The 24,779-nt window shown below is 36.5% G+C and overlaps 1 protein-coding gene across 1 annotated transcript in view; it reads right to left on the reverse strand.

Moving 5' to 3' along the window:
• The window catches only part of MALRD1 (MAM and LDL receptor class A domain containing 1), a 751,478-nt gene that overhangs the window by 612,998 nt on the left and 113,701 nt on the right, over positions 1-24,779 (reverse strand). The window contains 1 exon segment of the mRNA XM_059404562.1: positions 18,843-18,870. Within this exon segment, the coding sequence (XP_059260545.1) occupies positions 18,843-18,870 (28 nt within the window).

Raw genomic sequence — 24,779 nt, forward strand, 5'->3', positions numbered from 1 at the left:
AGACAATGATGAAAGCAATTAAAGAAGACACAAATAAATGGAAAAAGGTACCCCATCTTTGTGGACTGGAAGAATTAATATTATTAAAGTGTCAATACTACCAAAAGTCATCTATAGATTCAATGCAATTCCTATCGAGATTTCAGTGTTTTGTTTTGTTTTGTGTTTTTGTTTTTTTAACAAAGTAAAAAAAAAAAAACAAAAAACAGTCCTAAAACTTATATGGAACCAAAAAAGACCCCCAAAAAGCAAAGAAATCCTGAAAAAGAACAAAGTAGGAGGCACCATACTTCCTGCTTTTAAGCTATACTATAAAGCCACTGTCACCAGACCAGGATGGTACTGGCATAGAAGAGACCATTGAAACAAGGAATCCAGAAACAAACCCAAGAATATATGGTGAACAAATATTTGACAAGAGAGTCAAGAATGCTCAGTGAAGAACTGCATCTTCAACAAATGATGCTGGAGCAATTGGATAAAAGACTGAAACTGAACCTATATCTTACACCACTCACAAAATTTAACTGAAAATTAAATGAAGGCTTAACTGTGAGACCTGAAACCATGAAACTTTTAGAAGAAAAACACAGGAAAAAGCTCCCTGACATTGATCTTTGTAATAACATTTTAGAAATCACGCCAAAAGCAGAAGCAAAAAAATTAAAAATAAACAAGTGGGACTACATCAAACTAAAAAGCCTCTGCACACCTGAGGAAACCAACAACAAAGTGAAAAGACAACCTACAGAATGGGAAAAAATATTTACAAACCATGTGTCTGATAAGCAGTAATATCCAAACCATGTAAGTTCAATGGCAGAAAACCCCCCCAAATTAAAAATTAGCAAATAACTAATAAAGATTTCTTTTAAAAAGATATACAACAGGTACATGAAAAGATGTTCAACACCTCTCGTCATTAGGGAAATGCAAATTAAAAACTACAATGAGTTACCACCTCAGGTCCTTTAGAATGGCCATCATCAAAAAGACAAAAGATAACAAATGCTGGCTTGGATGTAGAAGAAAGAACGCTTGGGCATTGTTGGGAGGATTGTAAACTGGTACAGCCACTGTGAAAACAGAATGAAGGTTCCTCAAAAAATTAAATATAGAACTAGATATAATCCATTTCTGGGACTATATCCAAGGGCACTGAAAACACAACCAGAAAGGAGAAGTGAACCTCCCTATGCATAGCAGCATTATTTATAATAGTCAAAACAGGGAAAGAACTTACGTGTCCAATGATGGATGAGTGGATAGAAAAGCTGTGGGGGTTAGAAATACTGACCCTGAACAACGTAGGAGTTAGATGTGCTGGCCCCACCCCATGCAGCTGAAAATCTGCATATAAATTCTGACTCTCCAGGGGCGCCTGGGTTGCTCAGTGGGTTAAAGCCTCTGCTTTCAGCTGAGGTCATGATCCCAGGGTCCTGGAATCAAGCCCCACATCGGGCTCTCTGCTCAGCAGGAAGCCTGCTTTCCTTCCTCTCTCTCTGCCTGCCTCTCTGCCTATTTGTGATCTCTATCTGTCAAATAAATTTAAAAAAAAATAAATTGAAAAAAAATTTTTGATTCTCCAAAAATTTAAATAGCCTACCATTGACCAGAAGCCTTACTGATAGCATAATCAATAAATACATACTTTGTATATTGTATTCCTACTACTAAACTAGAAAAAGGAAAGCACTATATGTACCTTAAACTTCATACAGTGATATATGCCAACTATCTCTCAATAAAACTGGAAAAAAAATATGAAAAGAGATACAATTTCACTTGCCTTTTTGAAATATTTGCAGTAACTTATTGCCTCCTTTCCTGAAGGACCCTAGAGGTCTGGTATTCCAAGCTGGGAGCCATTAATCCAGTGAGTGAAAAAAATGTGGTGTTTTTTTTTTCCCACTTTCAGAGTCTTTAGTATTACAGGAGAATCTTCTATTTCCTCATAATTCCCAGTTTCTAAAGCAAAATTCCCACAGTGATCATGGCCACACCTCCCCACCTTGCAGGGTCTACCCCTATACACTCCAACTTTCCTCTGTTACAACTGCCTGGGTTCCTAGCCATCTCTGCTTATATACTAGATCACACACTCCCTCGGAAATTCAACTGTATCTCTCCAGAAAATGCTCCCCTCTCTTACATCACACACCATCCCTATCTATTCTACTTTGCCTACAAGCCTATAAAAACATGCTGTTCAACTCTATTCACCCCATCTCACAGAACAACCACCAACTCATTTCTCAATTTCCCTTTCTGAAGTCTTAGAAAGAGGTTGATGAGAGTTATTATCTTTCCAATTTTTCCTTGAGCTCCCTTCAGTCAGGCCTTACTCCTTTTATCAAAATCCACAACGATGTCATAATGTTACATCCAAAGTCAATTCTCAGTCCTGACAACAATGTAGTGCTCTTTTGTTGAACATAAAGATTTTCACATACCATGAATCTCAAGGACATTGTGTCAACTGAGAAAAACCAGAAAAAAGTCTATAATTGTATTTGAGCCCAGGCAAAAGGATACACTGTGCAGGAGCACCTGGTGGCTCAATCAGTTGAGCATCTGACTCTTGGTTTCAGCTTGGTCGTAATCTCATGGATTGTGGGATCGAGCCCCACACTGGGCTCCACACTGAGTGGGGAGTCCACTTGAAGATTCTCTCCCTCTGCCCATTCCCATGCAAGCACACGTCTCCTGAGCACTCTCTCTCAAATAAATAAATCTTAAAAAAATAAATCTTAAAAAAAAAAAAGACTGCTGTGTAAACTCAAAATCTGTGCAAATGTCCTAGATAACATGAGTTAACTGTTGCATCTTTGATAGTTACAATATTAGTTCCATTTCTGTCACTTTTCAAATAAAATTTATTTAGATACACAATCAAAGAGTTATCCTGTTCCTGTAAACATCCAATCCAGAGAATTCCAGCTTCCTTGCATCCTCCTGCAAATCACCCAGCGCAAGCCCAAATACTGTCCCTAGTTCCTCCTAACACTTTCTTGCTGAGATGCCTCACAGATCCCCATAGTAAGCCATTTTCCTTATTCACCAAGTATCAGTAAACCCAACTTTATTACAGGCATTTTATTGGTGGTCTCTGAAACACATTAATACTCTCCTGTCTACTTGCCCTAAGCAAGCACCGTACTGCTGTTAAGTCAAATCCAGTAAATCCTCGGTTCAAAATGTTCCAGTACCACCCCCTCATGCCTGTTTAAAAGCCAGTGCCTTCTTACAATGACTCCTAAGGTCCTAGCTGAATGATTGTGAAGCCTGGATGCATGTTAAAATCTCGAGGGAGCCTGGGTTCCACCTCCCAGTGATTGTAACTTAACTGAACATGGCATCCAGAGTTTTCGAAGCTCTCAGGTGGCCTCTCCAAAGAAGCCAAGATTGAGGACCCCAGCTCTGGATGGGCTGCTTATTCCTTTCACCTCATCTCTAATTATTTTTTTCTCCTGTCTCTCTTCCAGCCGCACTGGCCCACTTGCTATTGCTCAAACTCACCAACTATGTTCCTGTTTCACTTCCTTCTTTGTGCATGGAACACTTTTACTTCAAGTATCCTCAGAGCTTATTTTCTGACCTTTTCCAAGACTTTCCTTTAAATCACTTCAGCACTGAGACCGGCTATGATCACCGTATTTAAACTTGCAAAGCCCTCCGCCAACCACATCACTTCCCCAGTACTCTTACCTTGCCATTTTTCTTTGGTATAGATGCTTTTCAAAAATATTAAATTTACTCATTTATTATAGGTTCAGTGTCTCCCCAATTAGGAAGCAAGCTCCAAGAGCACAGGAATGTCTGTCTGTTTGTTTACTGTGGGATCTCAGACCATGCATAGCATACAGGGGGCACTCAATACCACTTGTTACGAGCACTAGTGACCTTCCTTTCTCCAATATGAAATTTTCTTTCTCATTTCCCTCAAATTCTTGGTTCTATCAAAGAGTTAAACCTATTTAGTTGGTACTCTAAAACAATCCTACTTAATAGTCCATCCATTCCTAATTTTTTTTTTCCCAAAGGCTTATCTTCCCTCACATTTCCTTAATTGTGAGTTTTTCCTTAGGGTTTGGTACTTGACCCTTTACACTTCCTCATTTATATTGACACTTAATAACCTCTCTCCTTTGAAGAGAGGAGACTCCATCTTTCATACGTCAGCAGTGCCACCATGTCAAAGTTTTAGTTAAAAACACTGGCTCTTACTCAATACTCCCATCCTGGCAAATCCAGCACAGTACCAAAGCTTTAATCATTTATGTCAATAAATCAAAAAATTGTTTCTCTAATGCACTCTTCCCTTATTAGTGTCAAAACTCCAAAAAAAGAAAAAGAAAAAAAAACGAGAAAATAATGATCTTCCTCCCTCCCGCTCCCCTTCTCTCACTCTGTAAGTCAAGATAAAAGCTAAAGGCTAGGGGGTGGGATTATGGACATTGGGGAGGGTATGTGATTTGGTGAGTGCTGTGAAGTGTGTAAACCTGGTGATTCACAGACCTGTACCGCTGGGGATAAAAATATATGTTTATAAAAAATAAAAAATTAATTAAAAAAAAAGCTAAAGGCTATTACTTAAAACATCCCTTTTCCTTTCTCCCAAAACTCAAGTCGAGTGTTTCTTTATTCTACTTACTAAACTTTTATTATGACCTAGCTCTACATGTCACTTCTGTTCATGATAATCTCTTACCTTTCCTCTTAAAGCCTCCCAACTGAAACCAAGATTTCCATACTTTCCCCTTCAATTCATTCTCTACACCGCAGCCAACGTATAAACATTTAAAGACCTCTAAAATTCAAACCTGATCATGCAACTGCACAAAAATCCTTAAATGGCTTTCCTACTTTTTAGTGTAATAATCCTTATCATGGCTAAGCTAATTCTCAACAACCTCTGTGCTTCTCTTGCATTTATGCTCAAACTACCTCTATTATCACAGTTTCTTTAATAAATCGAGATTATTTTCCTCCTCACTCATTTTAATGCCTTACTACAGTCCATTTCTTCTGTTTGGAACCCCCCATTTATGTTCGCTTAGTTATTCAAATTCATTCTATCACCGTCTTTTTACAAGTTAATGAGACTCCTATAGTCAATGGATCTTGACAAAGGACTAGACAACACAATGAAAGAAAAAGACAGGATTTTCAACAAATGATGATGAACAACTGGATACCACATGCAAAAAAATTAAGTCCAGACAGACCTCACATCCTTCATAAATAAAAACTCAAAATAGATCAGAGCTCTAAATATGAAATGCAAAACTCTGAAACTTCTCGAAGATCATGTAGGTGACCCTGGGCAATGACTTGTTAGATACAACACCAAAACACAATCCATGAAAGAAATAATGATACACTGGACTTTACTAAAATTAAATTTTTCTGCTCTGCAAAAGACAACGTCAAAGAATAAGACAACAAAGCACAAACTTGGAGGAAATACAAAAGATCCATCTGATAAAAAACTGTTACCCAAAATATGTAAAAACAAGCCACCTGATTAAACAATGGGCCAAAGACCTGAAGAGACACTTCACCAAAAAAGATATACATATAGCATCTAAGTATATAAAAAAGATGTTTCACATCATAGATCATCAAAGAAATGCAAGATACCACTAAAAATCTATTAGAATGGCTAAAAACCAGAACACTGACAATACCAAAGGATGGTAAGAATGTGGAGCAAGAAGAACTCTGATTCATTGCTGGTGAGAATACAAAACAGTACAGCCATTTTGGAAGACATTTTGGCAGTTTTTACTAAAATGAAATGTATACTTATAATATGATCCAGCAATGATGCGTCTTGGAATTTACTTAAAAGAATTAAAACCTTATGTTCACATAAAAAGCAGCCATGGATGTTTACAGCCGCTTTATTCATACAGAATACTGAACAATGTAATATTATTCAACACTGAACAATAATGAACTTGTAAGCCATGAAAAAACATGGAGGAAGCTTAAATGCATATTAGTAAGTGGAAAAATATCTGAAAATGCAATGTACTATATGATTCCAACTATATGACATTCTGGGAAAGGCAATGAAGACTATGTAGATGGTGAAAAGATCAGCTGTTGACAATAGTTGGGGGCAAGAGAAGGATGAACAGTCAGAGCACAGAGGATTTTAGGGCAGTGAAAATACTCTATCTGATACCATAAAGATGGATACATGTTGCTGCACATTTGTTCAAAGCTATGCAATGTATAACATCCAAAGTGAACGCTGAGGTACGCCACGGACTTCGGATGATCATGTTGTGTCAAGGTAGGTTCATCATTTGAAACAAATGCCCCACTCTGGTTAGGGATGTTGATAATGGGCAAGTTATGCATGTGTCATCACAGGGGCTATATAGGACATCTCTGTACCTTCCTCCTCAATTCTGCTGTGAAACTAAAAGTACTCTTAAAAAAAAAAAAAAGCTCAATTAAAGAAAATTTCAAAAAAATTTAATGCATATTTAAATCCAGCTATCTCCACACTAGTGCTAATCTGAGAGTCAATCTGTAACTTTCACAGCCACTCTGTGGCCTCATCAAGATTGGAATTATGTATATATGGGTGTAATGTAGTTTTCCCCACTAGACTATAATCTCTATGATGGCAGAAACCGTATGTCTTGTTCACTCTGTAAACAGCTATAGAGTTGACTACAGTGCTTGATAAATATTTATCCAATGAAAGTGACCCTGAGCGGGGAACCTGGGTGGCTCAGTGGGTTAAAGCCTCTGCCTCCAGCTCAGGTCATGGTCCCAGGGTCCTGGGATCGAGCCCCACATCATCAGGCTCTCTGCTCATCGGGGAGGCTGCTCTCCCCTCCCCTGCCTGACTCTCTGCCTACTTGTGATCTGTCAAATAAATAAAAAAAATCTTTAAAAAGAAAAGAAAAGAAACGAAACAATATATATATAATACTATTACCCACTCCCTCCAGGAACCCTCCCCAAGTACCCACTCCTTTACCACAGTAATATAAAATTACCTCCCCAGGTAGACCCTCTCTAGCCAACCTGCCTCACTCTTACTTTTAGTAACAACTCATTTCTACAACTGAAAACCATGCTTCCAGCCAACTTCCCATGAGTTATACGGAGTTTCCAAACGAAGTCAAGAAATGTCTTCACTCCTGAAGTTTTCACTAATGCCCCTCCTGTGCTCCTTATCTTAGACTCCTAAAGATTCCAATCTAGACCATCCTTTATTATCAATGGAGCAAAACTTTTTCTACTTTTTACAATTTTGTGTGTATTTTGTATCCTCTCATCTAAACTGTAATCTACTCCACAGCAGGGCAAATACACTAACATCTTTGCATTCTCTGCACACTTTTTTTTTTAGCAGGTATTAAACAGTCATTATTAACAACTACATTTGATGGGCTGCTACGGCTTCTTTCATGCACATGTGTTCAGATTGTCTCACTAGATTATTTTTTCCCTAAAGGAAAGACTCCTTTCTACTTTTTCTATTTGTTTATGTGTATTTCCATACAAACCCAGCAAAATGATGGAAATGCTCAAACACACTTGAAATATAGTTACTGGAAATTGAGAAATACTAGCCTATTTAAAAGCCTCCCTTTTAAATGCCCAGAGGTGTGAAGAGGTTTATACTGCTGAAGAACTTTACAAATTTATTGCCCTGTAAGACTTAGTGAAATGAAAATCAACCCAAAGATCCATTTCACACTCCCGCCTCTACCCTAAAGTAACATGTGTGAAAAGAGCCATGACATTCATTCTTTTTATGCCTTACTTTTCTTAACTGTAAATTACTTAAAACATATAAATATATTTCAAAGAATGTCAGGTACAAAATAAATACCTTTTGACTGTTGGTATTTATTATGTTATCATACAGTATCTTTAAGCATCTTTAAATCTATACTCAAGTGTAGATTTCAGGTCTCTTTAAATCTTTATCCCAAGAAGAGAGGTCTATATGAACACTAGAAGGAAATGTCAATTTCATTATCTACATGGTAAAGTTCTGTAAGGCAAGGAGACACAGGCTGCTAAGAAAATTGGAGGATCATTATCTCTTCTTATACTTCTCATCATACACATTGCTAGTATGAAAATAGAAACAAAATGGACAAGAGCAGTACTTATGGAAGAAAAGAGAACGACTCAAGAAGTTCTGACATACAAGCAAAAAAAACATGCCACTTATAGTTCTAATTTATAATTTTTAGAGTGAAGAACAACGATCTTGTAGAAAAATAAAATCCAAAGGAACTCAAAGTAATGACACAGGAAAAAAAAAATTTACTGTCTCCACAGTCAGCTTTAATAATATAATTTATTGAAATGTAATCTTAAATAATCATAGAAAAATACTTTCTTATTAAATACAGATCTTGTTCTCAATAGAATTTTCAACTGAGAAAAATCCTTTATTTTTGTCTCAACTCTTTATTACGTACTTTATTATCCACTTTATTATTTTATCTCTACCATCCCGAATTTCTCTAATCTAGCAATATAATTATCTGAAGCAAAGACTGCTGAAAATACCATGGGTTATTTACCAGATTTTACCTTCTACAAAAATATATTTTTTTTCCTCCTCAGTGATCAATGACTCCATAAAGGAGAAAGAATAGACTTTTTCTCTACTTCTTGGTTTTATTTCACAGTAATGATGAGCCTTTTACCTCAACAACTTCTCATTCCAGTCTTTTAAAATCACTTCTGTCAAGTGAACTGTGTTTGTTGACTACAAAACAGTATTTAAATTATAATTTGAGGACAATATGAAGAAGACAATGAAAATCCAGTTTACTAAGAACAGAACAACTAGGAACTCTTTTTCCTACAAGGACTTATTTACTAATAGGTACTTAATAAAAAAAAAATGCTCAATAATTAGCAAATTTATTTGGTAGTTAGGCCTATAGAAAAGAGTATAAGCTAGAAAAGAGAAAACAGTAGCTTCATTTCCTGTCTTCTATTAAAAAAAAAAAAAAGCAATTTGTGTTTATACAGAGAGGAGCATTTTAGGAAGACTTTAATTCTACAATTAAGTTTAAATATGTCAAATCTCACCACAAAAATACCTTCTTGAAACATTTTTTTCAGAATACATGCAGAAAAAGTACAGTCCTAAATAGAAGATACACACATATATAATAAATTCACAGCAAAAGACACAAGGCTATAAACAATTCAAGCTTTTAAACAGTGCATATATGGGATGAACGAAATTCCTAAATCTCAATGCAGAATACAACAATTACTATGAGAGGGTAACAAATTGTGAAAATACGAATATGGCTCCTGCTGGAGGTGGCTTCCAAAGCACCAGCACATAAACTCAGTCAGGTTCTATTTGAGATCTCAGCTGCAAAAACACCAGCCCAAATTCCTAAATTTAGTAGATATAATAGTTTGAAGAAAACATACAACTGGTATTTAAGTTTGAAAATGTAAATCAGAAAAATAATAAATCATTCCATTTTCCTATATTGCTTCACCTGTCTTTGCTTAGACTTTACTGAATTCAAATACTACATACTGACTTATGTGGTTTTTCCTGTGAAGAGATAAAGTAGAAATTGAGAAATAATTTAGATCTTTTTTTTTAAATCCCACAACTCAACAGTTTGCAGGTAGAAATAAATTGCAGTGCTCAAAAAAATTGTTTGAGAATATTATAATATCTTTATCATGTACAGAGTTTATGAAAACTTTGGACTTCCATCTATATTACATAATGTAGACTAGAACAAAAAATTTATGTATGTCCTGTTTATACAACATGGACCTGAGAATATGTACCACTAATGCTTTTTGACACACGAAATCTTCATTTTCTAGTATATAAGTTATTTTTTGGAACTAAACCAAGCTTGGTGTAAAGTAATATTCCTTATGTTAGCCTTTGAGAAAGCTAATATTTGTTCACAAAAATAGAAACTTCTGAAGAGTATCTTCATGACCATGAGAGGAGTAAAAGCAAATTTCAAAAGGCACTTGAAGCACAGAGAAATTAAAACACTTCTACTTTGCTGGTATGACCATTTTTTTTTAACACAGTGACCCTTAGTGAAAAAAGGAGAGGGGCAGGATGGCAGGAAGACAGTGTTCTCATAAAATACGATTAAAGTAGTTGTAGTTTTGTATTATAAAGAAACATTCCATTAAATAATCTAAGATTCTCAAATAATCTGCAAGTGCTATAATCTCTATTTTTAACATTCCCAATTTTTTAAAAAATATTAACTTTTTTCTTGCCAAAATTGTGTTAAGCCATATATTTCATATTTTTTTCTAAAACGTTTGAAAATATTTTAGAGGCACCGAAAACCTAAATCCATGGTAAGTTTAATAAATCTCTGAGGGTAAGTAACAGTCTCATCTAAAAGAAAAAGAAATCAAATTGTGTTAGAGATGCTTATAAAAAATGACAAAATTAGAATAAATTGCATTAAAAATATTAAATATCTGAAATTCTAGAATACCAATATTCATAAACAGAAATCCTGAGGGTGGTATTGTGTTTTTCTCCTCATAGGAAACGCCTGTTTTGTCAAGCAGTTAAGGTTCTCTGTGGGGAAAATGATATGCTAGTCAGTCCACTGCCAGACTCTCAGCCTAAATTCCACTGGCTTCTCTCCCTTTGCTGCAAAACAGACAAAGACCCTTACTCTTACTCCACTCAACTCTTTAATGTCCTTACCTCATCTCAACTCAATACCAGAATTTTTAATGCACAGGTTCATAAAAATGGGGTAAAGAAAAAGAATTTCTATCAATAAAATAGATTCACAGTATAAAATTAACTCTGCCAAAAAAAAAAAAAAAAGCAGGCAAAGAAATAAAAATAAAGATTTTAGAAATCTGGAGCTCATTTACTAATTTTTTAATTCAATTCACTATGATGAGGGTCCATTGCCAAATTGTGGTCTCCTAACCTCTTTTCATGTCTATAAAACTATCTTATGAAATATAATATGATTAAACAAATAATTACTAATGGGAAATTATAATCTTTTTATTTAAAAAAAAAAAAAAAAGAACATGAGGAATGACATCACCAAGATGGCAGCATAGCTTATTCCTGACTTCAGTCCCCTCTCAAGAAAAACAAAACGAACAAAAAACATAGCTTATTCCTGACTTCAGTCCCCTCTTCAAGAACAAGACACCACTGAGAGACTCCTAGAACATGGGGGTGAGGCTGAAGTAACCCCTGCACCTCGGAGAAACTACGTAGGAAGAGAAGTGGCTACATACACACTGACCTCACTAATGCCTCCTACCCACCCCAGGCAAGCATAGCACCCACTGAGGTCTCCCGTGAACTTCCATTTCTTCCCCAAGGGAAGAAAAGAGAGTCTAAGGGAAACAACCAGCACCCCCAACTCAGCACTGTGGGTACTTTGTGGGAGCCCCTACTCTGATCTCATACCTGCACAGAGATTGCAGGAAAACTATGAGGTTCAACCACTGGGAATCAAACTGGGACAGAGAAGTGGAGGGAAGCTTGCAACAACCAGCACACAAACTGGCAGACCAAGTTCACACCTACTATGCCCAAGTAATAATATCAACTGGTTGCTTTGCTCATTATCAGAACCAAGATGGGTACAAACTCTGACCAAGGAACTTGGCAGAATACAGATCTTATTTATTCAGATCCTCAAATGAATTCTGTTGACCACAGAGCCAAGTTTGCCTAAGCTCAGGGAGGGAGCTGAATCACAGCCCCTTCTGTGGAGAGTGTCTTCCAGGCCCATCTGACAAAAAGGACTGGAGAAAACTCCTAAAAGCTATGTGACCCAACACAGTCAAGCTGAGAAGTAGGAAGAGCTGAAGTTTGCAAAGACAGTGGCCCTGTTTGGCCAGGGAACTTGAGACTGTGGGTCAGCCTGAGTTCAGACTACAAAGAACTTTACGGGCTTTAGTTGATGCTCCCACTGCACCTAGAGAGGGAATCTAATTCATAGCCCTGCTCACTGTTGAATGCAGCCATCAGCCTATCCAACCAGAGAAGCTGACCAAAGCAAAAAGAAAGCTGTGATGCCCATCCTGTAACCTCTCATAGGCAACCAAGCCAGAAGTCCTATCCAATTGCTCTTGCCACCGGAACACGTCCCATCCCTGACCTTAAAGCTTAAACAGTTGCCTCACCCAAGAGAAGACCACAACAGCTGGTCCCATTTGCCCAGATATTCCCAGCACATGCCCAGAAACTGAAATTGGCTGAATGGTGAAGAAATGTCTCTGCCAAACCAAACCTGTAAAGTCTAGAAATGGAGCCCAATTACTTAAATGTACAGGTACCAACATGAGGAATCAAAGATCACAAAAACTCAGGTAAATGGGACACAACCAAAGTAGACTAATAAAATTTCCAAAACCTAAACCTTAAGAAATGGAGATCTAGGAACTGTGAGAAAGAATTCAAAATAATCCCCTTAAGAAAGTTAGTGAACTATGAAACACACACACACACACACAGACACACACACACACACAGAAAGCTAAATGAAATTAGGAAAACAGTGCATAATAAAATGAGAACTTTGAAATGGCAACCATTAAAAAAAATCCAAACATAATCCTTAAAGTTAAAAGGTAAAATAACTAAACTGAAGAATTCAACAGAAAATGTCAAAAGTAGACTCAACCATGCAGAAGAGACAATCAGTAATCTGAAAGAGAAGACACTGAAAATTATCAAAAATAGAATACTAATCATCATCATAAAAAGCGTAAATCTCACTGGTAATGGTAAACATAGAGTCACAGATAAGCAATATTTATGCAATATGGTAATATGTTGGTGAATTCACTTAAAATTCTACCTTAAGTTTAAAAAATGTGGTGAAAATGACTGTAGCTATTATAATCTGTTATTAATTACACAATGTAAAATACGCACATTGTATCAGCAATAACCAAAAGGGAGGAAAAGAGGTAAAAGTGTAAGGTTTATAAATTTTATTTATAAAATAAAGTTATCAGTTTAAAATGAGGTGTTTTAAGTTGAAGATATATTATGTAAGCCTCATTGTAACTACTAAGAAACTCCTATAGTAATTACATAAAACCTGATAGGAAATCAAAGCACACTGATACCAAAAGACACACACACACACACACACATAAAACCTGATAGGAAATCAAAGCACACTGATACCAAAAGACACACACACACACACACACACACACACACAGGACTATTACTCAGCCATAAAAAAAAAAAGAATGAAATCTTGCCATTTGCAAAAACATGGATGGATCTTAGAGACTATAATGCTAAATTAAGCCAGTCAGTCAGAGAAAGACAAATCCCATATAATTTCACTCATGTAGAATTTAAGAAACGAAACAACAAAAAAAAGAGACAAACCTAAAACAGACTTTTAAATACAGAAAAACTGGTGGTTGCCAGAGAGGAGATGGGTTGTAGGATGGGAAGAAATGGGTGAAGCAGATTAAGAGCACTTTCATCACGATGAGCACTACGCAATGTATAGAATTGTTGAATCACTATATTGTATACCTGAAACTAATATAACACTGTGTGTTAATTACAATGGAATTTTTTAAAATAAATGATTTTTTCAAGTTACAACCTCCCTCCTCACATCATCTCCCCTTTACCATTATGTGATTAATTTTTCTCAATACTGTAAACATTTTACTTATTTCTTTTGTTATTGTCTACATTCCACTACTTAAACGTAAATTCTACTACGGCAAAGAGTTTTTGTCATTTTGTTCAATGTTCATACCTGGCACATAAAAGGTGCTCAATAAATTTGTTGAATTAAAAAAAAAAAAAAAAGAAAATGCCCTAAAGAAGAAAAGTCCCGGACCAGATAGCTTCACTAGTGAATTTTACCAAACATTTAAAAAAGAATTAACAACAATACTTCTCAAACTCTCCCATAAAATCAATGAGGAGGAAACACTCCCAAATTCATTTTAAGAGGCCAGCATTATCTTGATAACAAAATCAGAAAAAAATACTACAAGAAAAGAAAACTACAGGCTAGTATCCTGATAAATACAGAGGCAAAAATTCTCAACAAAATTTTAGCAAAAAATTCAGCAGCCATTGAAAGGATCATTCACCATAGTCAACTGGAAATTATCCTGGGACAAAAGGATGGGTCAGAATACGGAAATGGATCAATGCAATACCTCACATTAATAGAATGAAAAATCCTATGATCATCTCAAGAGAAAAAAAGCATTTGACAAAATCCAACTGTCATTCACGAATAAAACAATTAACAAATAAGGTATGGAAGTAACATGTCTCAATATAATAGAGACCATTTATGACAAGTCCACAGCTAACATCACACATCACATTCAATAGTCAAAGGCTTGAAAGCTTTTCCTCCAAGATCAGAAACAAGATCAGGTGTTCATTCTCACCACTCCTATTCAATATAGTACTGAAAGCCCTAGCTAGAGCAATCAGTAAAGAAAAAGAATCAAAAGCCATCAGAATTCAAAAAGAAGATGCATGGTCTCTATTTGCAGATAACATGTCCTTAAATAGAGAAAAATCCTAAAAACTCAACCAAAAGCCTGCTGGGCTAACCAACAAATTCAGTAAAGTTGCAGGATACGAAATCAACATACGAAAGTCAATAGGGTTTCTACACACTAACAACAAATTTTCTGGAAAAATAAAGAAACTTATCCCACTTTACAATTACATCAAAAAAATAAAATACTTAGGAATAAATTTAACTGATAAGGTGAAAGATCTCTATCCCGAAATCTATAAGGCATTGTTGAAAGCCATCCAGGAAGCTGCAAATAAATGAAGCTGTGCATTGAAAACATTGATACTCTTAAAATGTCAATACTACCCAAAGCCATCTATAGAGTCAAAATTCCATAGGTTTTGTTTGTTGGTTTGGTTTGGGGTTTTTTGCTGTTTTGTTTTTTTATCAGAAGTAGGAAAAACACTCCAAAACTTTATGTGGAATAAAAGAAACAAACAAACAAACAAACAACAAAAAACTCAAATAGGCAAAGAAATCCTGAGAAAAAAGAACAAAGCAAGAAGCATCACACTTCCCAGTTTCAAGCCAAACTATAAAGCTCCAGTCACCAAAATAGTATGGTACTGGCACAAAAACAAAGAGACCCATGCAAAGAACAGAAAACCCAGAAATAGACCCAAACATATACAATCAACTAATATTTGAGAGGGAAGACAAGAATACTCTAAAGAAAACACAATCTCTTCAATAAATGATTCTGGGATTATTAGATATTCACATGTGAAAGAATGAAAGTGGACCCATATTTTACATCACTCACAAAAATTAATCAAAAATGGATGAAGACATAATTCTGAAACACGAAACTCCAAAAATAAAACACAAGACTAAATTTCCCTAACATGGGTCTTGGGGATCATTTTTTAAATATTAACACCTAACACAAAAGCAACTAAAGCAAAAATAAGTAATAAATAATGCCATAGGACTACAGTAAACTAAAAACTTTCTGCACTCTAAAGAAATCATCCATAAGGTTAAAAGACTACCTGCAAAAAAATATTCATAAAGGAGATAAGTTTATCTCCTGCAAATTACAAAGAACCCATAAAGCTCAAGAGCAAAAAACAAATAACCCTATTAAAAAATGGGCAAAGTACATGAATAGACATTTCTCCAAAGAAGGTATATAAAAGGCCAACAAATACATGAAAAGACATTCAACATTATTGGTCATTAGGGAAACACAAATTAAAGGCACAATATCACTTCACAACTGTTGGAATGGCTACTACCAAAAAATGAAAACAAATATTGGCAAGGATGTGGAGAAAAGGTAATCCCTGTACACTGTGGTAGGAACAAAAATTGGTGCAACCAATATGGAAAACAGTATGGAGGATCCTCAAAAAACTAAAACTAAGACTACCACATGATCCAACAATTCCACCTCCGGGAATACACTTGAAGGAAACAAAAACGTTAACTCAAAAAGGTATCTGTACCCCTATGTTCATCTCAGCATTATTTACAATAACCAAGACCCAGAAACAACCTACGTGTCTATCAGTGAGTTAAGGGATAAAAAAGTAATGGTATCCATACACATACACACACATGTATATAAGTATAAACAATGGAATATTATTCTTTCATAACAAAAAAGAAAACCTACCATTTGCAACACCATGGATGGATCTTGAAGACATGATGCTAAGTGAAATAAGTCAGAGAGAGATCAATACTAAATGATCTCACTTATACGTAGACTCTAATACAAACAAACTCACAGAAAAAGACATTAGACTTGTGGTTACCAGAGGTGGAGGCTGAAGGGGGACAGGAGAAGAACTGGAAGAAGGTGATCAAAATATACAAACTTTCCAATTATAAGATAAGTAAGTACTAGGGATGTAAGCACAATGGGAGGACCACAGCTAACCCTGCTGTATGATATATACAGAAGTTCTTATGAAAGTAAATCCTCAGCTTTCTTATCACAAAGAGAATATTGTTTTCCTTTTTTTTTTTTTCCTTTCTTTTCAGTGCATCTGTACAAGAAGATGGATGTTAGCTGAGCCCACAGTGGTATTCATTTCACGATATATGAAAATCAAACCCTCAAGTGTTATGCCCTAAAATTCTACCATGATGCATGTCAATTATTTCTCAATACAACTGAAGGGGGAAAAAAGAACATCAGACCTGTAGATAGCATTTACCATTCTAATGATAAATGACCCTTGGAAAATGACCATTTGACGTCCTAGGGGCCTAAGGGCATGATATCTCCTCCAAAAGTGAAGTCTTTATCTCTGGCTTGTCTCAATTTAATCATGACTCTGAGAGGATGAAAGGGCTGTGTGATGTGTGCTAAGAATGTGGAGTAGGGAGGCTGACAGCCTAGATTCAATATGGGGTTCCGTCATTTATGGACCTGACATTAGGCAAAGATGCGCTTTATAAAATTTATTAGTCTCGGGGCACCTGAGTGGCTCAGTGGATTAAAGCCTCTGCCTTCAGATCAGGTCATGATCTCAGGGTCCTGGGATAGAGCCCAGCATTGGCCCTCTGCTCGGCAGGGAGCCTGCTTCCCCCTCCTACTCTGCCTGCCTCTCTGCCTACTTGTGATCTCCGTCTGTGAAATAAATAAAGTCTTTACAAAAAAAAAAAGTACATTAAAAATGAATAAAGTCTTTAAAATAAATACATAAATACATAAATAAATTTATTAGTCTCAAATCCAAGTCCACACTTCCCTCCCATGCTGGACTCTGTAAACATTTCTGAGTAGCTCATACAATGTTTGGCTTTGTTAGTAGACAGCATAGGATGGATACCACAAAACACAGTAGAATAGGAAGCTTCTGGAAGCTTCTCTTTGTGGTTCCAAAATACTTAGGTTGGTTTGTTTGCTTGTTTGTTTTTGCTTTTGCCCTGTGACTGCCAACAATTTAAAACAACCCAGTTACAGTGCCCCTTCAGTGAGTTTTGCAGATATCCTGGTGGATAATTTCTCCCTTGGCCCATGAGCTATTAACCAAATCTAGCTCATCCCAGCAAATTTTTCTACCTTCCAGTGGGTCCCAGTAACACCCTCTCCAATAAAGTTTTTTTTTTTTTTTAATTTTTTTCCACTAAAGTTTAAATCTCACTGTTGGGATATGGGGAGTGGGGTGCACTCATTCAAACCAATTCCTTCCTTGGATTGTCTGTCTCAGCACTAGAAGTAGTAGTTGGTCCCCGCATTTGCCATTCCTTTCTTTACTGTTCTTTTATTTCTTTTGTAGGTAACCACTTTTTCAAATTACGTAATTCTTTTCATTACATTTTTCTTGTTCAAATTACTAGTGTGGTCTAGTAATTTGAAACCACTAGTGTGGTTTCCATCGCCTGAATGGACACTAACTGTTAAGAAAGTCCGCAAGCTAACAATACTGACCTCTTAGACTGGTTTTGATTTTTACAGAGTTCATATAAAGTTCTTAAAACCATGTACATTCGGTAACAGTCTTAATGTATGAAGAGACAGGCTTACAACTGTTAATCCCTGGCAGAACTTTCAGTAGATCATTCTTCTAACAAGAAAAAAACAGAACATTTTTAAAGAAATTCCTGCTGAGAAATTATCTACCTTCTAAAGAACACATTCTTCAATCCTTGTAACAACTCTTTGTTTATACCTCTATTCACATTATAATTACAGTGCAACAGTATTATATATAAAGAAATACATAATTATATTATGTATTTATGTATGTATGTATGTATATTATACATAAAGAAATACATAGTATTTCTTACCCAAAGCACTAAGCTTCTTGAGGGAAATCATCACATTTTATTCTTCACTGAATCTCTTGGTATAGGATAGAAGCTCAATATAGGTTTGCGAGGACCCAGAGCACGTCTATCACAACCCAACAATGCCCCTGATGTCCTCCCCATCCTGACCTACGTTTTGCATGGATTGATGAGTCTTTCCAACACTATGCTCCACCAATCTTCATAAAAATGTCCATGCCCCTATACGGTCTTGAGTAAAAATACTTGAGTTTCATTTCAGGTATGGGTGATAAGTAAAATGTGCGATTCTTATAAGCTTCCCTCTTGCCTGACTTCAGCGTCTTCTACAAGTGTTATCTAAATAATTTTGCAAAAGATTGTTCACCAACACCATCGCCTTCTTTTCCTTCTTTAATATTTTCCCAGGTATGGTAGGATAACTTTACAGCCATGTAAGGGTATTGCAGAATGGATGGATACACTGCCTTCAGAAAGGAAAAACTTAAAGGAAACCTTTAAAAATTCAAAAACATATCGAACTAGCCAAGATCTATAGTTTTATGACCAACTGATTTATGGGTACACTGTAGTTTGAAGGAGCATTCTTAAGTATTCTATAGTCTTCTGCCATTAGTTGTACTTGAATGACAATTGTTTAGAGTAAGAGTAAGCATTCTTATATATCCACAAAAAATAAAGGAATACTTATAATATAATCTTGTTGTCTTTTGAGTTCTATATTGCATTTATTTTAAACTCTATACACCAACAAAGCAAAACTGAAGGAAAGAGGTATCTTCATTTTTCCGCTACTGTTTTAAAGCTAATCTGGTTTGCTTTCAACTGCAAGTCATTTTAGTTTTTGTTTTTTTTTTTTAAAGATTTTATTTATTTACTTGACAGACAGAGATCACAAGTAGGCAGAGAGGCAGGCAGAGAGAGAGAGGAGGAAGCAGGCTCCCTGCTGAGCAGAGAGCCCGATGCGGGACTCGATCCCAGGACCCTGAGATCATGACCCGAGCCGAAGGCAGCGGCTTAACCCACTGAGCCACCCAGGCGCCCCAACCATGGGTATTTCAACCACGAATGAAGGAGAAGTGAAAACCTCATTTTTTAAGATTCTCAAGAAAAACTGAGAATTTAAATTCTAAGTTATATGCAAAAGTCTCCCCCTTCTAAAACTACTGCTTAGGATCTTGCTGATATTTGTATTATTCAGTGATATCATATTAATCCCTGGAAAAGCAAAATCATTTCTAATTTTTGCTTTCAGGAACCAAACAACTTAAAGAAATGTTGGTTATATTCCAGTGATTACTTTGTATATCTGAAAAACCAAGGTAAGCCTTTCCAGAGAAATACTCAACTAGCACATTTAGATTTTGGTTCTTTGTTATCTTGTTTTTTAAAAAAAGGAGTAAGAACAGCAACAACAAAAAAGAAATCTAAGAGGCAATGGGGAAAGTAGATAATATAAGATAAATAGGAATACAGTAATTTTTGAATGATGGAATCAATAATAAGAGCAATCACAAACATTATTTAAAGCTTACTGCATACGAAGCACATTCATTTGTTCTAACCCTGTGAAGATGTGCTATTTTCATTCTCATGTTAAAGCAAAAGAAACAGAAGCTCCAGAGGTGAAGTAACTGGTTAAAGGTCATCTATCTCATAAACGAGATAGGTAACCAGAGCCATTAAGGATTAGGCTGCATTGCGCTGGTAGAATAAAATGAAAAGCTAACTGGCCTTTAGCAGATGCTACAGACCAGAGCTGTCTGGTAGAACAATATTCAGTGCAGCCCTAAATTAAGAAGGCTGAGGAGGTTGTAACTTCATAGAGACTACACCAGCTTTTACTATTGTATTATAAATCTTGCCCTTCACTGAATCTTCAAATAATGTCAGGAAATTGTTATTGATTTATATCATTGACTGATAAAGAATGAACACGGTATCCATCATTGTGGAAAATTTCACAAAAGAGTCTTTTCAAAATGAAGTCTAAAATATGATACAATTACATATTAATAGGAAACCTGAAAAAAGTACATCAGCTGGAAATCAATGGACAGTATTCAGAAAAAGAACCACCTTTAGATAGTAAAACTAAGAACAGCAATTAGAGGAAGAAGAAATTGAAAAGGAGTACCTGTCTTTAAAAACTCAACATATCCAATGAGCGAGCCAAGTTAAAACAGATTAAAAAGAACACTATTAACTACTTGACTTATATTCTTTCCATAAAAAAACATACAGGAAAGGGAGACACTATGGAAATGGTATTAATTTGCTGTTCTTATGGAATAAAGAGGAAGCCTTATCCTTTTCCACCAGGGAGGGAAAAAAGCCCTACCTACCTAAGGATGTTTATTTCCTAAGAAACTCAAAGCGATTTGGGAGGTCTACAAGAGACATCAAAAGGACGACACTGCATCAAGAGTTCATGGCTACAAGGGGACACAGAGGTCATATGGGTTGATGCCTTTCTCATTTCCAGTGTTTGGATTGAGAGAGGCTGTATATGTACGTTCAGAGTTCAGTCACTTTGAAGGACAGTCCACGGATGACTCAGGTAACTCTTAAAGGACTCAGTCTACTAAAGTGGCAAAGAAGCCCCTTCCCAAGAATGTAAACTTTAAATATCTGAATATTTTAAAAAGCTAAAGTGACTATTTATAGGTACAGTATCTGTTGGAATTGTGGCTAAAAGAATAAAGGAGAATTGCACCTAGCTAGAATTCTAGCTAGAATCCTCACGCAGAATTCCACGTTTCCCAATAAGCATTTACAGAAATCAGGCTAAAGCCAACATAAGATCTGCAATTTTTTTTTCCCAGCAGAGGACAAGAAAAGGAATAGAAATGGGTGCAAAGAGAACAAAAGCTGTATCTTCATATGCAAACAGGTATCATGTTATAAGCAAGCAGAATGCTCACAGTTCATTCTGAGGTACAAATACAGGAGAGCTGCCTCTGTATTTTCTACTTGTTTGAAATATTTAATATATATGTAATAATAATGTAATAAAATCTACCATGTGTACATGTGACTGTGTGTATTTATGTAGCGTGTACGTGTGTGTGTACATAAATTCGGGACTGATTCACTCCAGAATGTGGACACGGGACCGCATCCCTTCCCAAAGCCTCTGGGGCCAGCTGGGTTTTGAAATTTGACTAGTTCAGAGTTGAGAATGTCCATCTACCACTTAGCGTGTGTATTCCAGAAGCGGCACTCTCTAATCCAGCATCTCACGGAACGAGCGGCCTGAACACATCACACAGGTGCAGGGGAGGTTAAGTTTTGCCTCCAAATTGTTTTTCAAAAGCTTACCATTCTCCAAATTTTAACTTTCCAAATTGTTGGTTAGAGATTGTGGACCTACAATGGGCTTCTTGATGAAATCGGAGGAAATTCTTACTCTTTTCTACTTGCAGTTTCTAAAATATACTGAGGCAAGTAACGGAATTAAGGAGGACAGAGGCAGAGACTAAACGGTCCTCCGGGGCAAAAGAAGATCTAGCAAGAACCCGGAACCATTCATCACAAATCCAAAAACATCACAAATCCACTGCTGCCCAATTACAAAATCCTATCAAACCACTAGTCACCCTACAAACCAGTTCATATGCCCCAGATAATAAAGATCAGGCTCACTTTTCACAGCAAAACAAAGCAAAACTCAAAACAGAACCCCGAGGAAGAAATGCTAAATAAAGGGAAAAGAAAAGGGCTCCGTGCTCAATCCCTTCAGTAATGGTGATCGGTTAATGAGAGCCTGCAGGCCCAAACAGGAACGGCATGTGTTTCAACCCAAAACGTTTCTTAAATAACTGGTTCTAACAGGAGACAATCTGGTTTAGTTTTGTTTTTCATTAAGACTCTTAGAGCAATTTTAGGTTCACTGCAAAACTGAGGAGAAGGTGTCGTTTTCTCCTGTACCTTCTGCCCCATCATATGCACAGCTTCCTCGTTATCAACATCTCCCAAGGTGCCTGGGTGGCTCCCTGGTTGAGCATCTGACTCTTGATTTCAGCTCAGGTCATGATCTCAGGGTCATGAGATCGAGACCCGCATCAGGCTGTGCACTAGGCTTAAGCCTGCTCAGGAGTCTCTCTACCTCTCCCTCCACCCCCCAGCCTCTGAGAAAAACAAAAAACAAACAAACAATCTCCCACCACAGTGGGACATGAGTTATAAATGATGAACCTCATAATCACCCAAAGTCCACTGTCTACATTATGGTCCCTTCTTGATGTTGAACATTCTGTGTACTTGGACCGACGTATAACATTTATCCATCATCATATTATCATACAGAGTATTTTTACTGCCTTAAAAATCCTCTCTGCTCTATCTGTTCATCCCTCCTGTTTCCCAGCACCCCCAGACTTGGCAACCACTGATCTTTTAATTGTCTTCCTAGTTTTGCCTTTTCTGGAATGCCATATAGGTGCACTGAGGGAGACAGTAGCCTTTTCGGGTTTGCTGCTCTCACTTAGTATATGGACCTGAGGATCCCCCATGTCTTTTCATGACTTGATAGCTCATTTATTTTTAGCACGGAATGATATTCCATTTTCTGGAGGGAACACAGTGTATTTATCCATTCACCTACTGAAGAACATCTTGGAATGTTTCTAAGTTTGGGTAATTACAAGGAAATCATGAATGATTATTCACATGCAGGCTTTTTGTGTGGAGAAGGACATTCTGTTTAATTCCCAGTAATGGGAATTAACAATGGACTGAGAAAGAACTTCATGGTAAGTTTCATTCTAACTAAAAGCAAACCTAATGAAAATCACATCGTACAGAATATAAATAAATGAAACAAGAGAACAGACCGTTCTGATTGTTTTTGTCCTGTCACATGTAATGGAGATTGGCACTTATGTGATCCCATAACTGGCCTTTACTGCTGTCCTATTAAGAGTTACTAGATTCACAGTACTTTTGTCCATTAGATATGGGAACAGATTCATAAATGTGATCCTTGAAAATCAGGGAGCTTAAGAGACCTGAGTGACATAGCTTCTAATGACTGAGCCGAGAGTTCTGGTCAAGAGGAGACTCCTTTTCAAAATAAAGAATACTAATATTTACTGAGTGTCTACTATTCCCAGATAATGTCCAATTGATAATCACAGCAATAATAAGAGTTAACTTTGTGTGTTCACTCTATGCCAGACTATCTTTACTTATGTGGTTTACATATATAAATTTTCCAACCTTCACAACAGTTCTAGAAAGAAAAGAATACTGACAAGAGTCCATATTTATTCTCTACTCCTCCTACTTCTAATGGGCAGGAACTTCCCCCTGTAGAAACACTGCTATAATTGACCTCACTCTCTCCCATAGACAGGAGGATATAACTGATTAGTGATGTTAGAAGAATAACTCCCACTCTTGGACACTTAAACTCTGACAACAGCTCTGGCTAATAGTCATAGGTTTCCCCCCAACATGTGAGTCCTGGATTTCTCTGGCACAGTTCACTGCTTTCTGGAAAAATCTCTGTATTCTGCATATGGATGCAGATTCTAAAAGCATCTCCTCTAAAATATTTTGTTGTTTGACTTCTATATTTATCTGAACTTGTTCAGAGATGAGGGCCAATGAGGAACATTACCATGAGGGCTCCTAACCCCCAACAATGACCCTCCCCTCCTATTTAACAGAAGAAGTAACAAGTGCATAGGGATTAAGCAACTTCCCCATGATGACACAACCTGGCTTGAACCCCAGACTCCAGAGCCCATGTTTATGGCCACCATTTTAGCTATACCTTTAATACTCAGACTCCCCTGAAGCATTGCTTTTAGTATCTCCGTGGTTTTCACAGATAGGGAAATGTGAAGCTCAAAAATATAATTTGGAGTCACTTAGTAACCCATGCGCTGAGCAGAGATCAGAACTCAGACCACCTAACTCCAAAGGCTGTGTTTTCTGCTATATTCTATCATCCAATCTAGTTTCTAAAATCTCTCTTTTCAGTTGTCATCCAGAGGAAGGCCATATCCAGGAGGATGGAAGTTTGGGCACCAATTTGATTATCTACAGTTGTCTCCTTTTATTATGAGCCAAGAAAATGACAGAAAAGATTGATACAAAATCTCGGTATTAATGGGCAGCAGAAAATAAGGCATCAGAATTAAAAGGCAAGCAGAGTGCAAGCCAGGTTTTTTCACCATCTTATATAATCTGCCATTCTCACTTAAAAAATAAACATTTTCTTATTAAATTACTTTTCTCTCTGCCATCCTATTCGATTGTTTTCTCTTCCTCCTATTCGATTCTTATCTCCAATTTTGCTAAGTGTCCACGCAATTCCTTCTATATAATTAAATTCGGAACTCTAAAATGAAAAATTATAATTTCTGAGCGCTCAGTGTAACATCTGTCCTCATCCCGGACTGTGAATGTGCTTGTTTTTTTCAATATCTGATCAATCTATGGGAAATATGT

This window comes from Mustela nigripes, chromosome 6 (genome assembly GCF_022355385.1).
Source record: "Mustela nigripes isolate SB6536 chromosome 6, MUSNIG.SB6536, whole genome shotgun sequence".
NCBI classification, from domain to species: domain Eukaryota; kingdom Metazoa; phylum Chordata; class Mammalia; order Carnivora; family Mustelidae; genus Mustela; species Mustela nigripes.